Below are 23,389 nucleotides of genomic sequence, written 5' to 3'. Positions count from 1 at the left end.
CGAATTTGTTCACCTACAAATCGTTGAACATCACTGCAACTAGTTACATCCAATTACATCCAAACAGAAAATTTGGTAAAATCTCTTTCTTGTTAATCTCTTTTTTGTAGGTGTGGTGAATAAAGGTTGAGGAAGCAACAACGCAACCTTGCGGTTGTCTTGGATCCATCAGCCGCAGCATTTAATTTGCTAGCAAGTGAAAAAAAAACCTTACAAATAGATCTTTAGCACAACCTGCCGTGGATAGTATGTTTGTCATGAGAACTTGATTGAATAACTGAATACCTTAAAAGATTATTCAAGAAGACTTTGCAACTTCCAAGACGGAAGACATCCACGGTTAAAAAGTAAAAAAAAAAAAAAAACAACCCAAAACAATTATTTAGACTTAGCAACATTAATTCCAAAAGACCTATCTAACTGCAAATTCAATAATTCCTCTGGGCAAAGATTGTTTGTTTCATGTTATAAAGCAAATACATACTACTATGAACACGCAGTCATGTAACCTGATGTTATTCATCTAAATTACACCCTATATGACAGCATTGTCTAGAAGTAGAAATATTTCTATTAAATTCAAGTCTGTGTGTGTGTGTGTGTGTGTGTGTGTGTGTGTGTGTGTGTGTGTGTGTATATATATATATATATATATATATATATATATATATATATATATATATAAAGAAGACTGCAGGTAAGTGTAGGAGTGTACTCTGCAGTGTACTCTAGTAAAAGATATATATCCAGAGAAACAGGATGTTTCGGACAGAGCTCCTTCATCAACGCGCGCACGCATTCATATAACCTGGAATGCTCATGCAATACCATAAGTAATAGTTTCATATACATTACGTGCACTTGTATTCATTTAATAGAAAAAACAAAAACAGCAGCATTATAGTCAATAATGCTTTACCAAATTCTTAGCCATGTGATACCAGATTATTTGGTCACTATCAGATTATTTAGACTAATAGAGAAGATCCCTGGAACCTAATAATGATGAATCTGGAGGAAGGGAGGAGTTTCCTGGTGATAGAGCTCCTCAGCCTGTGCGCCTCTCCAGCTGGTCATATATGGCAGTGGTGATGCCCCAAGTGATGCACGAGCGGAGCACAACCAGCAGTCCCCCACGGTACAGTAGGGCAACACGGCGTTGCCGGGCCTGCCACAGCTGCAGTGCACTGGCCCTCACCCCCACACTCTCCCCACCAACCTGAGCCTGCATGTTGGCCACCAGCACAGAAAGTGGGTAGAAAGGCAAACTGATCATTATGGAGTTCACCACACCCGACGTGAAGGAAGAGGCTAAAGGAGAAAATCCATGATCTCTTAAAGCACTGGACGTGGGATCCTTCAGGCCAAAGTACAGGCTGTTGCCTAAGGCATTGCGTACGAGTATTGGCAGTAAAGCTCTGTAGTACCCAGCTGCTAATGTTTGCTGGCTCAGCCGGACCAGGATGCTCCTGAGGGTGGGAAGGCTGCGGTCATTTCCGCTGTTTTGCAGCACGTTCTGCACGCGTTCAAAGGGGGTGAAAACAAGGGCTTCGGCCACTGCTGTGCCCAGGCCAGCCAGCGCTTGAAGTGCCTCCCTGGGGAAGACAGACTTGGACCAAAAAGAGAGCTGCTCCAGGAGGGTGCCCTGGAGGCCAAACAGGAGGGTCCCATTAAGGGTTCTCATCAGTAGAGGTGGCACCACACCTCGGTACAGCTTCCATGGCCCTTCCGCGTACAGCTGGGCCACGGCGCCACGGACTGACGTGCTGTGCAACTGCTGGCGGAATACTGTTTTGTAGACAGGGAAGGTGACAAGGGTGGTGAGAGTTGAGATGAGGCTGGATGTCCCCCCGTGCATGTAGCTGTGGAACCAGGTGGCAGCGTCTGGGCCCTTCTGGTCATGCTTTTTGTTGCTGTCTGCAGGAATCTCTCCCATCTCTCTCGGTTGTATTGCCGTTCTGATGCACGAGAAAAGAAAACAAAATAAGTGGATATACTCACTAAGATAAATTGTGGTATTTTGTTGAATGGGAAGGTTTATAAAGGGCTAAGAGATTGTACAAACAAGTAAAACAAATGTACAGACACATGCAATCCAAGTGTAAAACAGTACTGAATATGTATGAATATGGCTGCTGAAAAATTAATCTACAGGGTCTAGGATCCCTACCTGTTACTTAGAAATGATCCTAAATTGTGACTTAAAAATAGATTAATTAAAGAGGGAATTCTTTTCTCTAAAGTTTCCATTGGAGTACTTTTAATCTACAACCAACCGCATACACAAACACACTCAAAAGCACACACACACACACACACACACACACACACACACACACACACACACACACACACACACACATATATATATATATATATATATATATATATATATATATATATATATATATATATACACACACACAGACAAGAAGACAGAGGTATAGTTTCAATGATGATATTAAGAAAGTGAGAACAATATTATATTTTCTTAATTAGAGGATCTAAAGAAAAATAATTTCAAAAATTCCCTCTAATGGGAAAAATATACATGTATATTGAAATAACTACTTCTACAAAATACTGTACATATAATTTAAAAGAAACATATACCCACACAAAAAACATGATTCATCATTCATGAAAACGTAAATAAATTGGAGCTTAAGTTCTTTTAATGTTGTGCACAACTGTGTTTGAGTCAACGTATGACATTATGTCCTGAACATAATGTTGGTTCTCAGTGCAGAACAGTCTTTCTGTGGTGGTGTTGGTTAGCCAATGCTATGGTGCCAGTAGAGAATGATACTGTAATCGCCACTGTTAATGGCACGTCCAGCAATGATCTGGCCAATGGTGGCTTTGTGCTAACTTCCACACACACTCTCTCTGTCCTTTTTGCTAGGCCAATACAGACTAATGTGAAAAGTATTATTTTCAAACACAGTATGTAAGTTTTTATGAAGAATAGCGGTGAATAAAGAATATCCACACTGGATGCAAATTCCTATGAGCAGCTTCCAGACTTTTCTCCTCTCTCGCATATGATCTAGAGGGGGTGCTCCACTAAAATTCTCAAATCTACAAACTATAATGGAAGAGGCTATTTGTCTTGCCATGTATCTAAATATATAAATTAAACATATTGTATAAATAAAACAAACAAAGCCACTTTGTGGGTGGGTTACATCCTCCCCTGCTGAACTGATGTCTTCATCAGGTACCTTAACCATAACTTAAGGTCACATGAAAAGTTGAACAAAACCCGTGGGTTTGCTCTACTTTAATCTGCTGTTCAACTGACTGACATAATTACTTTGTGGCCTTTGAATAACTTTTTAACCAATTGAGTGGTGATCTGTGCAGTCCATCCATCATAATCTCTTAGCCTCACAGGAGGGTGGCTTTCATGTTGCTCTTGTTGCTCTTCCTTTGTTGGATTTGCCTGCCCTTGGTCAGCTGTGCAGGAGTCTGAACTTTTTGATACTGAAACATCATCTCCATCTAGTGGATTTGAGTGTCCCTGACTTACAAATGGAGAATAATTGTTCCCAATGTTCATCACAGAAGAGAATGCAAGAGCTTCAAGATTAAGAGAGACTTTAGAGTTGCTCTCCTCATGGACCCTCCCTTCTACCTCTTCTTCCTTGAGTTGATATGGTGTAGTGGGTTAAAAAACAAAACAAAAAAAAAAACACTGCTCCTCTTGCAGAGGACTCTGTAGCTAGCTAATAGACATCTCAGCCTCTTCTTTAATGTTGTGATATAGTGCAAGTGAGTTTTAGGATTGTGTCCAGCTGGGGTTATCCCAAAACAAGGATCAATGGCCAGACATGGTTGGAGTCCAAACATTAGGAAAAATGGTGACTCTCCTGTAGCATAATTTTTTTTTTATTATATGCATTAACAAGAGGATGTACATACTTCCTCCACTGCTCCTTCTGGTAACATAAAATAAGGGTCAACCTGGGTCTTTCTCTCCAAAGCTTATATACTTCTCTGGGCTCTTCTTATCTGCATCAGTTAATCTTTCAACCAACTGTAACAATTCAATTATGCAGCTGGTATATGGCTCTTCTCATTGTAGTCTTTCCCAATCAGCTGGAATCATACTGGGCAAAGAGGACTGTCCACGCCATAGCTCAGGCTCCAATTAATCATCTGGAACAAGCACTTTCATCACATCATGTCTTTTAGTACTTCTTTGATTATAGATTTAGACCTTTTGTGCATGACTTTCTCAGTGCTAGATGTAGCTTTGGCTTCAGCCACTTCTGTTTCAAACTGCTGAATTCTTCATCTCAAATTTCCATTTTCAGCTTTACTATTAGTCTTAGAGAGTGTCTGGTCAGTGGGATGTGTGTGGCTATGTGCTTTGGTTGGTTGGGTGCTTAACTTATAGCAGACTGGTATGGGTCATAATATCTTTAAGACATATTTTCTCATACCAACAACCACGAACAAACTGCTTCATGAGCTGCACCTCTGAAAACCTACCTGCTATGCCTTTCTTCTGGATACCTTCCTACATTAAGACATGAAGCCTTATCAGAAAGGACCTCTCTCCACTGTACTGATGTGTTTCATGCAACTGAATATAAAGCCCTTCACAACAAGTCATGTAGATAAGAGTTTGGTGCTTTGCAGAATCACCAGCACTATGTGATTGCTATGCTAAAACCAAAAGGGAGATGGCTGTCAAGTATTTGTCTCTGCTTGTGATTTTCAGACAAGGAATAATTTCTGATTAATTGTATGACATACAATTAATCAAACACCTTCCATGTTTTTAAGGTAATTTCACTACCAGACTTAAGACCCATGCATTTATTACTTCAAGATTGGACTACTGTAATGCTCTACTATCAGGCTATACCACTGTGATGGAAAATATTATTTGATCATGTATTATCATGTGATTCATATGTAATGATTCATATATAATCATGTTAATCCTTTCCATCATATAATCCTATATGAATGGTTTAGTCTGCAAACTCTGTCTCTGTATATTGTGTGAACAAATGACTGTGGGAATGTTGCTTTATGACCTGCATGTGTTGTTACCTGCAGGGGTCGTAAAGAGGGATTAGGCTTTTGTTTTCTTGCAAATGGTGTCTGTCCTTTGAAGCGTCCTTGCGTAAACAAGATCACAGAGCACCCCCTCCCTGGGGAGGGGGTTGAAGTTTAGATATAAGGAGTAGAGTCAGTCTACCCCTTTAGAGCTTTCGCTTTCGAGCATTAGCTCTCACACAGCTGTGTTTTGTGTGTCCTATTTTCTTTATTAAATTACTCTCTTAATCACGTCTGACTTGCTGTTTGTTCAAAATTTCACCACACTACTGCCTAAACAAGCTCCAGCTAGTTCAAAATGCAGCAGCCAGAGTGCTTACTAGAACTAGAAAATTTGATCACATCCCTCCTATCTTAGCTACTTTACATTGGCTCCCAGTAAAATTTCATATTGATTATAAAATACTTTTAATTACATACAAAGCACTTGCCCCACAGTAGCTTAGAGAACTCTTAGTGCATTACGATTCACCATGTCTGCTTAGATCAAAAGCTGCAGGCTCTTTACTAGTACCAAGAATAAGAAAATCTACCATAGGAGGCAGAGCCTTTTCCTATAAAGCTCCCACACTATGGAATAACCTTCCTGTAATTGTTTGAGATGCACGCACAGTCTCAATATTTAAGGCTAGGCTGAAAACCTATCAGTACAGTCAGGCATTTTATTAACTACTTCCTATCTTAGGTCAAGTTGCAGATCTGGGGGTCCATGGGCATTGAGAGTTATGGTAAACTGGGATGTTATGATGCTGTCACTTCACCTGTTTGTTGACTGAGAGTGGTGGAGTGCTGATGTTCCAGGGTGCCCTCACATCTGTGTTTCCTTCTTGCTCCTTCCTTTTAGGTGTGCTGCCACAGCTAGATCTGCCAGAGTCCACCATTGCACATTATAGTTCCCTAATTTACACACCCTCATACCTGGACATGCCTAGTCTCTCTTTCTGCCAAGGTACACCTAACCCTGATATCATGATGTTACTGACCCTCCACCCATCTCAACTACCAAGGCTACTTCCACCACCCCCTTATGTCTCTTCCTGAAGCGCACCACACCACCACCCTATCCAACTACTTCTCCTTTGCCCTTAATGGACGTTCTCTTGCAGGATGAGTCTCAGACACAAGACTAGGACTTCTAGAAAGTTGCACTAGACATTAATTGTTTATTTTTTCATTTTTTCATTTATTTTTCTCTTTAAATTGTTATTATTGTGGTGACTATTGTCTGCCAGAGGAGGATGTACCCTCCTTTCAGTATTGGTTCCTCTCAAGGATTCTTCCTCATGCTCTAGGATTTTTTCCTTGCCAATGTGTAATGTTTGCACACTCACAGAAGAAGACCCAATTGCTAGATTTTAACAAGCAAAAATAAATAAATAAATCTTCAATGCCTCTGCCTCAATAATCCTTCCTATAGAATGAAAGTTGACACTAGGGACAAATTTTGAAGTAGCGGGTGGACAGACATGGTTCTCTGACTGCGTTGGTGCATTGAAAGCTGGAGTGGTAACCTCTGAGCATGCAAAAGATGCAAGTGTTCTAGAAACTGGAGTGGAACTAACTAATTATAGCAGTTGTAAACTATGTTTTTTTCATGAGCCTATTAGCAATATGCTGGCTAAGGTTACTTGGATCCACACTATGTAATTCCACCAAGCTTTCTATTTGGGCCATCGGGTCCTCCATATCTTCTAAAATACTTTCTAGATGCTGACTAGAACCAGCTTTGCAATTCAACTGTGGCTACTTGGGGACTATCTACCTGAATCACCTCCCAATTCCCATTGCTATCTACATTTAAATGTTCCTCCTCCAGCAACAGTGGAGTAATACACTCCTGGAACTCACAAAGCAAAACCCCAGAATTGTTACCATTTACCCACTCACTGAATGTTTTATGCACTTCACCAAGAGTGAATTTTTTAAAAGCAAAGAACAGTCAAGGTCAAAACTGAACTCTGCAAAAATATCCATTATGAAACCACAATATATAATATATTCAAGGTGTGTGCTTAGTCTAGGCAAACAATAGTCTACATTGTAGCCACTCCATGTTAGGCACCAGTTAATTCTCCTTACAGTTGGAACCCAACAGCATAATGTAGGAATATGGCTGTAAGTTAATTAGTTTACAAGGTCTAGGATCACTACCCGTAATTAGAAAATGTCCCAGGTTCTGACTCAAAAAAGGGAAATTTACTTCTTATATTTCTCTGATGGCTGTAGAGTATTCTTAGTCTGCACCCCCCCCCCCCCCCCCACACACACACACACACACAGGAAGACATCTGTATAGTCTAAATGACAGATATTATTAAGAAATGGAGAATAACACATCTCTTTAATTAGAGTCTGACAGGAAAAAATATAGGTATACTGTAATAACCTTTTCTACAAAAATGTCAAAATCAAATCGACTTTATTGTCATATAACTCTTACATAGGAGTTAGATGGGTGAAAAGATTAAGTGCAAACTCCTTACATTTTGCAGAAATGGCAGAAATGAACAAATATCTGTTCACATAGATACAAATAACAAATAGTGTCTATGTGAATATACTACTTACAAATTCTGGGGGGTATATGCAGATTGCTAAATAAAAGAAACGGTCTGAACCGTTTGTTGGATGGCAGCAGTAAAAACACTGGCTTGGGTGGGTGGGGTCTTTTCTGATCATTTTGGATTTCCTCAAACAGTGTTTGGTATACAGCTCTTGAAACTTGAAGTTTTGAAACTTCCAAACTTGAACTTGAGCTCCAGGAGTAATGGGAGTTCAACCCCAGTGATGTATTGGGCTGTCTTCACCACCCTCTGTAGAGCTTTCTGGTCCAGTGCAGGTGCAGTTCCCATACCAGGAGGTGATGCAGCCTGATAAGATGTTCTCCATAGTGCATGTGTAAAAAGTCTTGAGAGTGCAAGGGTTCATGCCAAAACTACACAGCCTTCTGAGGTAGAAGAGACACTGTTGCACCTTGTTTACCCCATGACCCTTATGAGTGGTCCATGTGTGGTCCTCTGTGATGTTTACACCCCCAGGAACCTAAAGATGTGACTATAACGTGCCCCCTTTCCTGATTCCTAAAGTCCACAATCAGCTCCGTGGTCTTCTTGACACTGAGTGTGAGGTTATTCTCCTGGCACCTGTGTGTCAAGGAACTGACCTCCTCTGTATAGGATGTCTCATCCTTGTATGAAATTAGGCCTACTATCGTGTCATCTGCAAATTTTATGGTGATGTTGGAGCTGTGTGTGGCTGTACAGTCATGGGTGTACAAGGAATACAGGAGAGTAGTGGTTGACCAACATGGGTTTTTGAAGGGCCAATGCTGATCCTGATATCTAGCGAGCAGGGTGAATGATGGCCGACATATAAGGACAATATCACAACTGATAAAATAATTTAATTAATAATAATAAATGAGACAATATTGCTGAACTTAAGTAAACATGTATTTAACTATAAATAGTTATTGCTTAGTTATTGTCTGCACTGTCTATTTGTATTCTGTATGGACAGCACTTATTTTAAATAAAATAAGTATCAATTAAATGAATGTGCACAGGTAATAAAAAAAAACAACAGGTTGCCTGAGAGTTATAGTACAGCACGCTAACATTTTCAGCACCTTCCCAAAACTGTCCCAAAGCATATTTTTATATGTTTGTTTGGGTTTGTTGACAGACTCAGTTACAAGCCAAATAGCCAAACTAAGCGATCCAACAAAAAATAATCTTCATCAGCATGCTCATATTATCTAACAAGTGACTAAATGTGACAGTAATGTGAAAGAACTGAGAAACTGAGAATAGTTAAATTAATTATTCCAAGGATCAGGATCCAGCTGCACCGAGAGCTGTTCAGACCTAGAGTACGTAGCTTCATGTCGTGCTTTGGTTTTTCTCTTGGACTGTCCTCTGGTTGGTTAAGGTAGGCTCTGAGTTTACTTATGTTTGCCTTGGATTCTGTTCAATTCAAGGTTTCTTGTCGGAACCTAGATGCTTGTTTGCTGTTAGCTGTAATTACTCGCTGGATGTTTGGTTTTGCCTTGACCCTAGGTGTGAATTGGGGGTGGACACAGCACTTACTGAACTTTTAAATCAGGATGACTCCGCTACAGACGTATACATTAGCTACACCTGTAGAAGGCCTTTCTTGTGCTTTTCTTCTAGTTCTACACTTAAACTGGACCTCTCAAAATCATCTAATTATAATTTTTTCACACTTTCTCAAAGTTTCATCACATAGGTCCACAAACCTAAACATCTTTCCAATCTGAAATATATCTTGCAATTCCTGTACCACAGATCTCCTAGATACCATCATCGTCATAGACGCTGCAATCTCAACAACCTCATTTACTCCAAATGTTTGGCACAATCTCAGACTGTGGTGGCAGGAGGGCTCTGGAATTGGCAATCTGCTGTCCAGAAGGCTAACTTCCTCTCAGCCCTAGCATCCCACCACTCTCTACACTTCCTGGCTTTAACAGAGACCTGAATCACCCCTGAGAATTTGTCGACTCTGGCTGCCCTGACCTCTGCCTATTCATTCACATATTCTCGGAGGCATGGTGGGGTGGCACAGGTTTAATGATCTCTCGAAAGTGGCATTTCACCTGACTATCCTTCTCTGCTCTTTCACACTATCAGTGTCTTTCCCCAAAGTTCACATCATTGTCATTTACTGCCTCCAGGTTCCCTGGATAACATCATTGACAAGCTTGACTCCCTCCTGAGTCAATTCTCCATTTAAGTAAACCCACTCATTCTCATTGGTGACTTGAACCTTCCATCAGACAAGTTACTTTCCTCCTGCATCCTTCTTCTGTTGATGTCACTTTACATTGTTCTCAACACGTCTCATCCAACTCACAGAGTGTGCAATGTTCTGGACCTGATTTTCACCTGGACCACCACAACAATGGACATTGCATTCACCCCCTCCACCTCTCAGATCATCACTTTCTATCCTTCTTTCTCCCTCCCTTCTCTTTCCATCCATACTTCCCCAGTGTGTTCTTCCTCATTCTATCACAAGCTGCACTCCATCGCTCCCTCTTCCTTTACTTCTACTATTTTATCATCAACTCACCCTTCCTCAACCTGACTCTCTTTCTTCTCTCCCTGGATCAGTTACTAATGCTTTCCTTTCTACACTCTCCTCATCAATTAATTTTTGGTGCCCTCTCTCCTCTAGACCTGCAAGATCTTCCCCACCTGCCCCCTGTCTAACAGAAGCACTCCACTGCCACAGGAGAACACGAAGGACTGCAGAAGTAGTGGGGGGAAACTCACACAGATTCAGACCTCAGCTCATACAAGTCTCTCCTTTCTAAGTTATCACTGGAAGTGACATCTGCAAAGTCATCCTACTACAGAAGAAAGTTTTAATCATCTGATCCACTCAAGCTCTTCAGTATTTTTTCTTCTCTCCTTAACCCTCACCCTCCTCTTACTCCTGGGTATTTCATCACCTTCTTTGAGGATGTGCCAGTCTGTTTCCTCTGTTCCCACTCTTCCAACCAGTGTTGATTCCCCTAAAACTAACCCTCTGGTTTCATTTCTCTCCTCAGACAAAACTCTTCTACTGACTTCCAGCAACATGTCCACTGGATCCCATTCCTTTCACTCTGTTCCAGACAATCTTGAGAGATCTGCTTCCTTTCATCTCTGTCATCATCAACTCCTTATCCTCTGGAAATGTACCAACTGTGATCAAAATTGTCAGGGTGGTACCAAACTTACAGAAGGCCACGTTCCCTCTTTTTTCTCAAAAGTTCCTGAATGAGCTGTTTACAATCAACTTTCTCTTTTCTTCAACCAGAACCACCTCCATGACCTCAATTAGTCTGACTACAAACTGGCACATTCAACAGAAACAGCCCACATAGTAGTTAGAGAAACTTCATGCTGCCAAAACTACCAAACTGTCATCGGTTTGAATCTTCTGGACCTTTCGGCAGCCTTTGACACAATAAATCACAACATTTTCCTCTCTGTTCTCTCCAGCCTTGGTGTGACTGGCTCTGCATGGAAATGGTTTCAGTCCTATCTGGAGGGACAGTCCTATCAGGTAACATGGAGAGGATCCACATCCAAACCATGTAGACTCTCCAGTGGTGTCCCCCAGGGCTCAGTATAAGGCCTTCTTCTCTGGTCTTCCTCAAAGACCTCTGCAACTTTTTCCAGAATGCAGCAGTATGACTGGTTTTAAATCTTCTGAATTCAAAACCAAAAGTGGACCATAGCCTCCAAACATGATGTCAATGGTCAAAGCCTGATCCGTACATCGAGTATGTCGAACCTCAAGTATGTGTCATCTTAAAACACCATGCTTCAAGTCTCATGGAAGACAAGTATCAAAACTATTCTCTGTCCTGGATCCCAGATGGTGTAACGAACTTCCGCTGCCTGTCCAGACAGCAGAGTCCCTTGCAGTCTCCAAATGCAGAGTGAAGACCCATCTATTTGTGGAATATTTAAATGACCACTGATTCTACACCTATGTTGAGTAACTGAAACTCTGGTACTTATTGTATTGTTATAGAGCTTAAGTGTTTTGCATTTCTAGGCAACAGCATTGACCCCTCTATTTCAACAGCATTCTAGTTCAATGATATCTTGAACTATAACCTACTGTACTGGCTAGAATACATTCTATGAGTAAATGAAAAATCACTTTTGTAAGTTTTTTTGGAAAGAGCATCAGCCGAATGTTGAATACTATGTTGTTGAATGCTGAGCTGAATTCCACAAAAAAAAAAAATTCTTCCTCCTGTCCAGATGTGAAAGGACAGCGTGCAGTGAAACATCAAACTTCGAGTTGAATATTAAAATGTTGTTCACGCATTATATTAAATATTTTTTAATGATATCTTGCAATTAGCTAAAATAAAAATAATCATAATTATTAAATATATAATCTTGAATGTTATTGCAACAAACTCCAGAGGGAGCTATTTATGGATAAAAGCATAATTGGTCTTGGAATATCCCTATTTTGTACATTTTTGTGTTCCTGTTCCAACGCTAGCCCTGGGGTGTTGGGACCCCCTGTCTCTTAAAGTTTCAAGAATTGCCTGCACCCTCACATGGACCTGTATTCACAAAGATTCTTAGTTTATTTGGTTATTAGTTTGAGCTTGAGCTGTCTGTACTCAAGAACTACTAAGTATTGATAACATAGAAGAAAAGGCAGCTAATAAGCCATTGTTCTTTAAATGTAATTAGTCATATGGCAATGATAATCTACAATTAAATTGGTGCAGGCCTAATTATATTGATAGAATATTTTACTGATTCTGTCCACATTTACTCTAGTTCGTTTGGCTTGCCGGTTCTTTTTCTGAGTTTAAAAAAAAACATCTGTGATTTTTGATGAATATTTGGTTGGCGTGCCCTCATTTGTTTCTCTCCCCTTCTATGGGCTGTCCACGGTTTTCTTCTTGGCCACGTTAGTCCCTACCACAATGGAGTGACCTGCATGTCCCACGTACGCTACTTTGGCTTCCCATAAGGACCATCATACAGTGAACGTTATAAAAATAGCCAAATACAGACGTCCGGGGACATCCGTTGCTTGCTATAATCCACCTAAATCATGGTCTGCATTTACAAATAGGTTTACCGGGAATTAAGATTTTTGTTATGATTATTATATTAAAACTGAATAATTGCCCTACGTCGCATAAATTGCAAATGAGAGAGAGAGAGAGAGAGAGAGAGAGAGAGAGAGAGAGAGAGAGAGAGAGAGAGAGAGAGAGAGAATGAATGAATTTAATCACAGGAAGAAAATTAAAGCGTGTACCTTTTGAGTGTTTTTCTGCGAGATCGTAGCCTGTGCTGTTCCAGCATCACTTGACGTAATTGTGGCAGCACCGGAGTAAAAAATACCAGTTTATAGCATATTGAATCAGTTTGTATTTACTCATTATGTTTAATATAATGGTTCGTCGCTGAAATTAAACCAATTAAACTACTAACGTTATATAGTATTTTTCCCGTTGTATTTCCCGTTTTATGAAACACGACCAATTTAGAATTAGCGTGGGTGGGACTTCTTCAAACCTTTGCTGACAAAACGTCTACGTCAACAATCATTCACGTGACTGGTATTACCGTATAAAAACAACTTAATGTTTAGCCTATTGCGGTTTATTAAGTACGCCGGTTTATTTTATAGATAAGGCCTGAGTGAGAGACCAAGCCAGTTTTAGATTGGCGGTCATAGATTTTATATATATATATATATATATATATATATATATATATATATATATATATATATATATATATATATATTAGGGGTGGGACTTTAACGCATTAATTTCGATTAATTCATTACAGGGAAAATAACGAATTAAAAAATTTAACGCATTTTAATCACACTTTTGCACCGTGGAACGTTTCTCAGTGCACGAGTTCCAGGCATACAGATTATATTGACGCACAATGTGATGAGCATGATGGAGATGACGGAAGAGGCTACGCTGGTGGATGGGAAATTTAAATACAAAAAACTAACAGATGAAAGTACAAACAAAAATCTTGTTATTTGCACTTTATGCAGGAAGGAGTTTGCTTATCACAGGAGCACTTCCACCCTTCGTTACCACCTCAACGCAAAACATGTTGGGGCTAGCGCGCAGGTCAGTAATGTTAACTTAGCTGCCAAATGTGATAGTATTCCTAGTACGAGCAAACAGTGTCGTCAGTCAACACTCGACCACATGTCGGGTTCACATTCAAAATGTCAAAGTCCACGTCAGACAAATTGACCAGTTCACTGGCGAAATGGATTGCTGTGGACTGTAGACCGCTCTCTGTGGTCGAAGGGTTACAAGAGACGCTGCAAATTGCGTCAGCTGATGCAAGTTACGAACTGCCGTCCAAAAAGACAATGTGGAAAAAAATCCAGCAGCTGTATGATGAGGAAAGTAAAACAGGTTATTGTGAAGATTAATTAATTCGATTAATTAATTACAAAGCTTCTAATTAATTAGATTAATTTTTTTAATCGAGTCCCATCCTAATTTTATATATATATATATATATATATATATATATATATAAAATTTCAATATTTTTTTATATACAATATAAATTTCAATATTTTTATATATATATATATTATAAATTAATATATTAATATAAATGTTTTTTTAATATATGTAAATATATATAAATATACATTAATAAACATATACATATTTTATTAATATATATAAATATTAATATATTTCTTTATATATGTATCTATATCTATAAATGTATACAATAAAATATAAATTAATATAAATATTAGTAAAATATATTTTAATATATATATCGATCTATACATTAATATTAAAATAGAATATAAATATATATTTATATATATTAATATTAAAATAGAATATATATAAATATATTTATATTAATATAATATATAAATTTTATTAATATACTATTAGAATATATATAAATATAAACATAAATATAGATGTATGTATATATATATATATATATATATATATATATATATATATATATATATATTTTTTTTTTTTAAATATTCATATATATAAATATATATTTCAATTTTAATATATATATTTTAAAACACACATTTTATATATATATATATATATATATATATATATATATATATATATATATATATATTGTCATGAAAACTCCAAGATTTTGGCCAAAGGACAGGAAAAAAAAGTTAATGTGCAAACTTTAATCTAGTATTATTAAGCACACAAAATAAAAATAGTAAAATGCCACTAAATACTAGTAAATTGAATTAGAATCAGAAGTTAATTAAAACTGAATTTGTATACTCAAAAGAGGCAAAAAAAACAAAAAGTATCATGTCTTGCCCTTAAATGTGTTAGTCTTGAGGCTAAATTTTGATAACCTTGAAGTGGGTCATGCACATACATTCTGTCTTGTCTCTTTGAGAAATATGAATGCCAACAATGGTATCAAATCACTGAAATTGTTTTCCTAATGTTTTCCTAATCAGAAAGCTGTCATTAATGTAAGTGATCAACACACAAACTCAAATTAAAAATTGAAATGTGCAAGGTTGGTACCCTACAATCCACTGTTACGAAAAGCCAACCCAGGCGAAATTTCTTGCTCTATCACAACTCTTAATAAGAACACAATAGTCAACTTAAATGGATTATTTAACTAACATTTATAAAAGAGAATTCATAACAAGAACATTTATAACAGAAGAAAGTGAGATATTCCAGAAAATTCACAGATTTCTTTAAAAAAGTAGAGAGAGAGAGCGTGAGAGAAAAAGCAATAAAAACATAAAACGGACTATGTCAAGGAAGCTCCAGCCTGCAGAGACCCCAAAGTACAATCCCCAGCATCTAATAAAATGAATGCCAAAGGAAAAAAAATAAATAAAATCAAATCATCCACACACACACACACACATTCTTTAAACAGGGTGCCAGTGTCAGCACCACCTACACAGGTCTTTACCATCATTGGACACAAATGATGCCCAAATAAATTAAACTGTAACAAGTCATTACCCAAACAGCCTTGCATGTACAATACTCACTGTCAGTGTATTATATCAAAAATGGGGCTGTGAGACATGGAACTAAAAAGATCAGGCTTTCTGCCTCAACTGAAATAATTTAGAATGCTTTGCTGAATCCTGAACTACAAATGTATGCTCCAGTTGAGGATGGGGGTGGTGTTACAGGTGCTGTGATTTCACACAAGGCTGACATCCTCTGGGTTTGGACAAAGCGAACTCTCAGTGAGATGTCTGCCGCTGAGGACCCGGGGTTGAGCTCGCTCTTTCTGATAACACAGCCAACGGACAAGCAGCAAGGGAGCAAAGTTACAAAGGAACGTGGCTGAAGAGATAGGAGACAGACTCGCCATTGTGGGTTCTGCGAATAGCCTCAGCTAAGATCATGGATATGTCAATGACCTGGAAGAAGTGGGAGGGGGAAAATGTCATACTGAATTCGTTACTTGAGATTAGATTGAGACTTGCACTTTAATCAAGTGGAGTTAGCTAAATCTGAGGAAACATGAGTTTCTCTAGTCAAGAACGTTAAAACTATTAAAAAATAGAAGAGGGAAGATGTCATCATATTCTGGAATTTGTTCAAATTCAAAATGTGAAAATTCTTTTCATTACAAAGCAAATTAAAAAAGCAAAGTTCTTTTGACATTTCATTTTCATTGTCTTAACAGTATGACTGATGTCCCGAACAAAAAGTCCTTCCCAATGTTCCCCAAGCATTATCTGATTGACAGGAATGACTTGTTGACGGTGGCTATGTAATTGCAAATACATTCATTTTGGCACAGCTGGAGCATGATGCTGATGATATACAATTGCGAATGGGAGATTGTTATTCGGTTTGTAATACCATTAAGACAATGAAAATGACATGTCAAAAGGACTGCTTTTCATTTGATTGAGCTTTTCCTTAAATAAAAAACACAGCAACATGGGAAATTATACATTTCATTTCAAAATTTGGCAGCCAATGCATACAGGAATGCAATGGTAAATATATGTTTGCATTTGAATTATGAGTGCACTTAATGCATTCACATGGGCAGTTGTAATTGTAAACACCATTTAATTAGCGTTTTCAAATTTGCATTTGAATTTGGAAATATTTTAGTATTTTTGTCAATGTTTTAGTATGTTGTAAAATATTTGTCAATGGCCAAAATGTAGGCAGACAACTCAAGAACCCTACATTTAGAAAAATGCATTCTTCACTGGTATCTCACCTGTATTTTAGGACAATGCTTCATCTTTTCCTCCTGTGGAATGGTGTTGGTGACAACTACAGCCTCAAAGCAAGCATTGTTGATGCGTGATATGGCAGGCCCCGAGAAGATGCCATGAGTAAGGATGGCATAAACTTTGGTGGCACCAGCAGATATCAGCCTAGGAAAACAAAGGGGGGGGGAAAGAAATCCATTAAATAAACTAGTCCTTACAATATTAGTACACAATAATACTTATAGCAAATAAATACAGAGTAATACCACATAAGGCAAAAAAGTGTTACTTGTCAGCTGCGTGGCAGATGGTACCACACGTGTCAGCCATGTCATCAACTAAGATGGCTACCCGATCCTTCACGTCTCCAACCAACACCATGCGATCCACCTCATTAGCCTTTTTCCGCTCTTTGTGAATGAGGGCAAAGTCAACATTTAGCCTGTCTGCTATGGAGGTAACCCTGCCAATGGAAAAAAACAAACCTTAGAGGCATGTTACTTCAAATGAAGCAAAGAAAAAAAAAAAAAAAAAGTACCTCACACCATTTAACTCCAACACATTCTCTCAGTGTAAGTAATATGCAACTCTGAGCAGAGGATGGCCACACCTTTTGGCTCCTCCAGCATCAGGTGAAACAATGGTGCAATTTTTCCATTCAGGAATATTCTCCTTAATCCATTTTAGCACAGCAGGTTCTGCATACAGGTTGTCCACAGGAATGTCAAAGAATCCCTAAAAAACATACCAAATTAGGCAAAAGACCACCAGAGAAATAAATAAAAGAACCAATGTGTGCTGCAAAGAGACTGAAAGGGTTAGGCGTTTACATAAGCAGCACATCCATTAAGCCCATTTCAGTGCAGACAACCTCACCTGTATCTGGGAAGCATGTAGGTCCATGGTTATTATATGATCAGCACCTGCAACTGAGAGCATATTGGCCACCAGCTTGGCAGAGATTGGCGCCCGGCTCTACAGAGAGAGAACATTTAGTGTGATCCTATAGTAAACAAAGAGAGCAATTTTGCACCAAGCACCAGAGGATTACAATAGTAATTTCACTGTAAATGAAAAAAAATGAAACAAATGACATCTCAACTACTGAAAATATCCAGTGTTATGACAATTTGGACTATGACTAGCTATTTTTAGCTATTGTAGTGTCCGTTGTCTGCCAAATGAGTATGCCCCCCCCCCCTCCCCCCCTTTGAGTCTTGGTCCTCTCAAGGTTTTTTCCTCATGCTTTAGGGAGTTTTTCCTTGCTATTGTTGCCCTTGGCTTGCTCACTGGGGGCTTGGACTCAGACATGTGTAAAGCTGCTTTCTCACAACAGCTGTTGTAAAAAGCACTATGTAAATAAATTTGATTTTTTTTTTACCTAGGCACAACTCTAGCAACGTCTGGAGCACTATAGTGACACACACCAATATGGTTTTACTCTGCCTTGTTTTGGGGTCCAGCAACTATGACTACTCTATGCACGATTCTGCATGGCTTCCAAAGCTGACCTGAAATCAGTTTGTTCTCAATTTTATTTTGTTTTTGTCAACACACCAGATAGTACCCGTTCACTGGAATGGGTCCAGTTTCTCATATGCTTTACCATAAACTAAGATTAAGATCTAGGCCAGATAGAATGCCTTTATTTGGTCATATATGCATATACACATGTGTACAGTACAACTGAATGTTTCTTTTCTCATATCCCAGCTTCTTTGTGAGCTGGGTCAGAGCGCAGGGTCAGCCATTGTATGGTGCCCCTGGAGCCAAGAGGGTTAATGGCCTTGCTCAAGGGCCAAACTGATTCAAACTCAATTCCAGCTGACAGCCCAATGCAGGGCAGAGCTGGGATTCATTCTCAATTCGGCTGACAGTCTAATGTCCTATCCACTAGGCTACCACTGCCCCTGGATTAGTACCTTCTAAATGCCATTATGCAGACACATCCAAACAGTGTTACAACTGGGGACTTTTACACTCCAGCAGTGGTGAATGGTTAACTAAGACATGTCCAAACCGACAGACAGTCTTACCTTGTCCTTTTTATCTTGCCGGGCATAAGGGAAACATGGGATGACGGCAGTGACACGGGAGGCAGATGCTATTTTGCAGGCGTTAATCATAATTAGAAGCTCCATCAAGTTGTCATTTATTTCCCCACAGCCACTCTGTACAATGTATACGTCCTCGCCACGGACGCTCTCTCCAATCTCCACACTGCAATGGCAAGAAGACACAAGGACTGATATTAAAGACTAACTTTACTCCCCATAAATGGCTAAAAAAAGAGATAGATACTAGAAAAGGGATTCATCTTTATCTGCTCCCACATGGTTGTTCAAGTAGTGCTCCAGCCTACTATTGATGGTTTTCCTTTACCAAATGTTAGCATTAATATTAAGGATATGTGACCTGATCTTTCTAAACAAATCCAAAATCAGTTGATGTGCATCATTTGAATCCAATATCTTGCTAAAGCAATGGAGTAGCTAAAAAATAATTTCAATGGCATTTCAATATGGAAAACAAAGAAACTTTATGATTGTCTTGTTAATTCCACCCTTGGACAGCACACACAACCAGAAAGTAAACAAATGTTTGACGTCAAAGTGTACCACTTAGTAATCAATTGCATGATAGGCATAATGGAAAGACACTTTTCTAGCCTCAACTGCAACATAATGAAAGGTGCTCAGGCATTAAATCTGTCAAATGTCACTTTCTGAAGAGAGGAGAATGTGCTATTAATTGCTATGGGATCCAACTATGAAAATCTGAATCAGGAAAATGCATCAAACCAAGTGAGTCTTAGAAAGACTTGCAAAAAGTGGTAAATATTCAACCACTCTCCAACAAAGTCATTTTTTTTCTCCTATTCCGAATATGCAAAATAGCTGTGGTGTTGCTTGTCAGCTTTCCATTTCTAAAGATCATTTAAAAACATTTAGTCAACTATGACACAGTAGACAATCAAGTCAGGCTATACTCTGTATTGAGTCCAAACATACCAAAGCACTGAATTATGTAATGATCTTGTGATGCAGTTTGCTCACCAACATGATAATCCCTACATTCTTTTCCTTGTAGTGTGACTAACTGAATAGCCACTCTATTACAGCTGTAGGCACGTCATGTTGTATTATAGTGCATTATAATGTATTTGATTAGTGACCCCCTACAGATGAAATAGTACAAACTTTCTGTAAGACGTTTTTTGTTTTCATTTAAGTATATAATTTTTACGATAAACAAATCTTATATTATATATGTGGATCCTGCGTTATTTATAGTTTTCAAATAAACATAGAATGGTGGGCAATATATTTACTTTTTGTACAGCCTACACAGTTCATGTTAATTTATGTCATTGAAAAAACAAATTTGGGCTGATGCTTACAATAAATGGATATACATTTACGAAACGTCTGTAAGCCTGCTTACAATTATTGTAATGTTTATTAGAAGTGTAACCTTACATATTGCGTGAGTGCAGTTACATATGCTTGCACATGCGTAGTGAACTCGATTTTTGCTAACTGAACACAGACTCAGCCCAGGCTGCAAGTTATGAATGCTGGAAACGAGGACATAACTGGTTAATTCTGGTAGGTTACGAATTTTTGTGTATGGAAACGCTGCTTAAAATATCGATGTGTTCGAGATGAAGGTCAGCCAACTTAAGCAGCATGTTTTGCTTTAAGAATTTCTGATCGTAAAACACAGCCAACTAACCTATCTAACCGATGCATTTCGAAATGTTAACAACCCTGAGTATCTTTACATCATATGGTGAATTCTGAAACTAGCCTTTCTCGCTTATCGGACAGTTTTTGCTAACATACGTCCCTTATGTACAGAAGGTGTCCCAGTAATGCGCAGTGGTCTCGGTAACTCCACTGCATTCTGGGAGTTGAAGTGTTAGCAACCCCACGTGGAGAGACTGATTTCATGATCTGAACTACAAGTTCCGAGGACTGTTGAAAAACAGCACTTCAAGACGACACATGTAGCCAACGCAACTAGTTAACATACGAGAAATCCAGAATTAGCATTACTCACCATGTCTCTTGATTGCTAAACTTTTTCGTAACGACCTTCCCCAACTCCAGTCCGAGGCGGTCTGCAATTCTTTGTGATAAATCCTGGTGAGAGCTACCACTGAAGATCTTGATATTAGGCATCTTTATGTGTTCTAGTGCCTCGTGTTATGCCCAAACAGGGATAACGGAACAAACCAGTCTTTGCTCTAAAACAGCAACGTCTGCTTGACCAGAAGGAGCTTGTCGGCCAATGCGGTTAGCCGATGCTGAATTTCCCTGTTAGGTGAACGTCCTCCCTACCTTTCCGCCATAGTTAATCTCACGAGTCTCCAGTCGCGCGCGAGATCATAAATTAGTCCTGCCTGTTTACGTCATTTAACCCGTTGGTGATGTTTTCTTTCAGGTTCACACGCCTTTATCCTTGACTCCTATTGAGTCCTTTACTACACTACTTTTTTATAACTAGTTTGTTTTTGAATTGCATTTGAATTTCTTGCTTACTCCAACCCCTGTTTTATAATGTTAAACTACCACTGAACAAAACATGTGTTTAGTGCAGAGATGTTTATGTTCTCATTTAAATTTTCAGATAAAAGACCATTACTAAGGAGTGCTGATAGAAAGGGCCTTTCAGGCAGAGAAATTCACACTCCTTTTGTAAGATAAGTTTAAAAGGTGCTTGTCTTACGTGTACAGCTATTTTGTAAATATGAGAGCTTTTAACCTCCGCTTAACAATTAATTGATAACAATGCTGTTTTTGTTATGGTTTTGTTTAGGTTTTATTTGGTTGCAATTTTATTGTGTTAACTGAATAATTCATACAGAGTGGAAATACTTTTGTGAATAATGAACAGTGCTAGCTTAATTAATGCTGTGTCAGCATTTATTTGCATCTTGACGCATTTTCTGTATCTGAGAGACATCTCCAGAACTCAAAAGGAATGATATCTTGAGTCTTCTGGTCAGTGAAATGGAGCTAAAAAGGCAATTAAAAGTTCCTCATCCAACTGCATCTCTATCCATCACAGTTGCAAATTTGTGCAGACATAGTTTGAACAATTGTGTGCAGACATGGTTCTAATGAAAATATACCACTGGTTAATATTAAATAAAAGTCAATGCAAAATGTATATTTTGAGACCAAGTAGGCTACACTGTAATGTTCTGGCCAAGCCTTATATTTGAGCAATTCTAGGGGCTGACAAGGGCTATGTTGTATATTAAACAAAACAACAATGACATTGCTGTCTAGTGTAGCTCCACAGACCTTGAACTACTGGCTTTAAACTACAAATCATTCACCTCTACAAGAGCATTCTCATTTTATAGTTTTGGTTGGTGTATAAATGCTTCATCATGGAAATGCTTTAAATGTGCTGCAGCCGCTATCCAATAAAATCACACAGCTGGACAATAGCTATGTCAACTCCTCAGTTATTACTCCAGATTATCCAAGGAGCAGCCAAAATATAAACTGCAAATTACCTCTGCAGCTATGGATGGGAAAACTCTGGCCATATTATTACATGTTTGGCTGCCTCTGGATATAAGTCTTTCTTGGAATCTGTTCTGCTGCACTGTTCCTGCTACACATCCGATTGCCCCTTTAGGGCTTAATACTGTCTGAGGTATTTGAGGTAGGTGGCTGGGCTTGTTATGTTTTATTTATAGGATAACAGGATAGGCCTTAAGTTCTGTTAGGACAGCCTGTCAAGATGGGACTGTTGTGTATCCAAATGAGATCAAGCTCAGTTCCCATCAATTTATTATCGATTTATTACCTCAGTTTTAATAAATTAACTAAGAATGAATGCTTGCACAACATTTTTGGAGCTTTCATTAGTACTTTCTTGCTGAATTTAATTTTTTTCTATCACATATGACTTATGTGACAGGGCAATTGCATTTTACATTAAGTATATATTATTTATAAACAATGCTGTTATTATATTTAAAATATGTACAATCTTACTTTTAAAATGTACAGGTGTATCATTTCTGCCTATATTTGGCCTCAGAACATCTCTCTTCAGTGTCCAGCGTCTCCTTGGATTAGGTGTGCAAAACACATAAAAGGTATTTTTTGCATGAACCAAAATCATTGTTGACCAATGTTATTGTCTTTAGTCCACTAGAGGTCACTGTTACGCTATGAATTTGAAATGTATGAATTTGATTAGGGTTATTATGTAGGCCTATTTAAATTCAAAATCGTGTTTCCAGTAACCTTATTTGATGACGTCAGCTAAAATATAACTACAGAAATTCTAGCTCGTTAGGCGAATTGAGGAAAATGTTGTATATTATTTTTAGAATGTACATATTATCCTAATGAGAAGATCTTGAAACGATATATGCTCACCAGGATTTATTTATTTATTTATTTATATATTTATTTATTTATTTATTTAAATAACTGTTTAATTGAAGCCTACCAAGAAAGACCGTGTCCGTGACGTCACGAGTTCGTAGGTGGGGTTAGAGGAAAGAATACTGTGGCAG

At 38.3% G+C, this 23,389-nt stretch overlaps 2 protein-coding genes across 2 annotated transcripts; both read right to left on the bottom strand.

The window, feature by feature from the left end:
- Nucleotides 1-771: 771 nt before the first annotated feature.
- Nucleotides 772-13,135, bottom strand: LOC113574172 (solute carrier family 25 member 53). The gene is made up of 2 exons (XM_027004890.2): nucleotides 12,883-13,135; nucleotides 772-1,958 (listed from the first exon to the last, which is right to left on the bottom strand). Exons 1-2 carry the CDS (start codon nucleotides 12,927-12,929, stop codon nucleotides 1,049-1,051), a joined length of 957 nt encoding a protein of 318 aa, XP_026860691.2. The 5' UTR covers nucleotides 12,930-13,135; the 3' UTR covers nucleotides 772-1,048.
- A 1,644-nt stretch (nucleotides 13,136-14,779) lies between these two features.
- On the bottom strand, nucleotides 14,780-21,216 carry prps1b (phosphoribosyl pyrophosphate synthetase 1B). The gene is made up of 7 exons (XM_027004908.2): nucleotides 20,905-21,216; nucleotides 18,879-19,062; nucleotides 17,719-17,817; nucleotides 17,453-17,577; nucleotides 17,132-17,305; nucleotides 16,848-17,007; nucleotides 14,780-16,026 (listed from the first exon to the last, which is right to left on the bottom strand). Exons 1-7 carry the CDS (start codon nucleotides 21,024-21,026, stop codon nucleotides 15,934-15,936), a joined length of 957 nt encoding a protein of 318 aa, XP_026860709.1. The 5' UTR covers nucleotides 21,027-21,216; the 3' UTR covers nucleotides 14,780-15,933.
- Nucleotides 21,217-23,389: the final 2,173 nt, after the last annotated feature.

Source organism: Electrophorus electricus, chromosome 12, assembly GCF_013358815.1.
Source record: "Electrophorus electricus isolate fEleEle1 chromosome 12, fEleEle1.pri, whole genome shotgun sequence".
Lineage (NCBI taxonomy): Eukaryota > Metazoa > Chordata > Actinopteri > Gymnotiformes > Gymnotidae > Electrophorus > Electrophorus electricus.
Note: the sequence above shows the minus strand (reverse complement) of the source record. Positions and strands in the feature narration are given on the sequence as shown.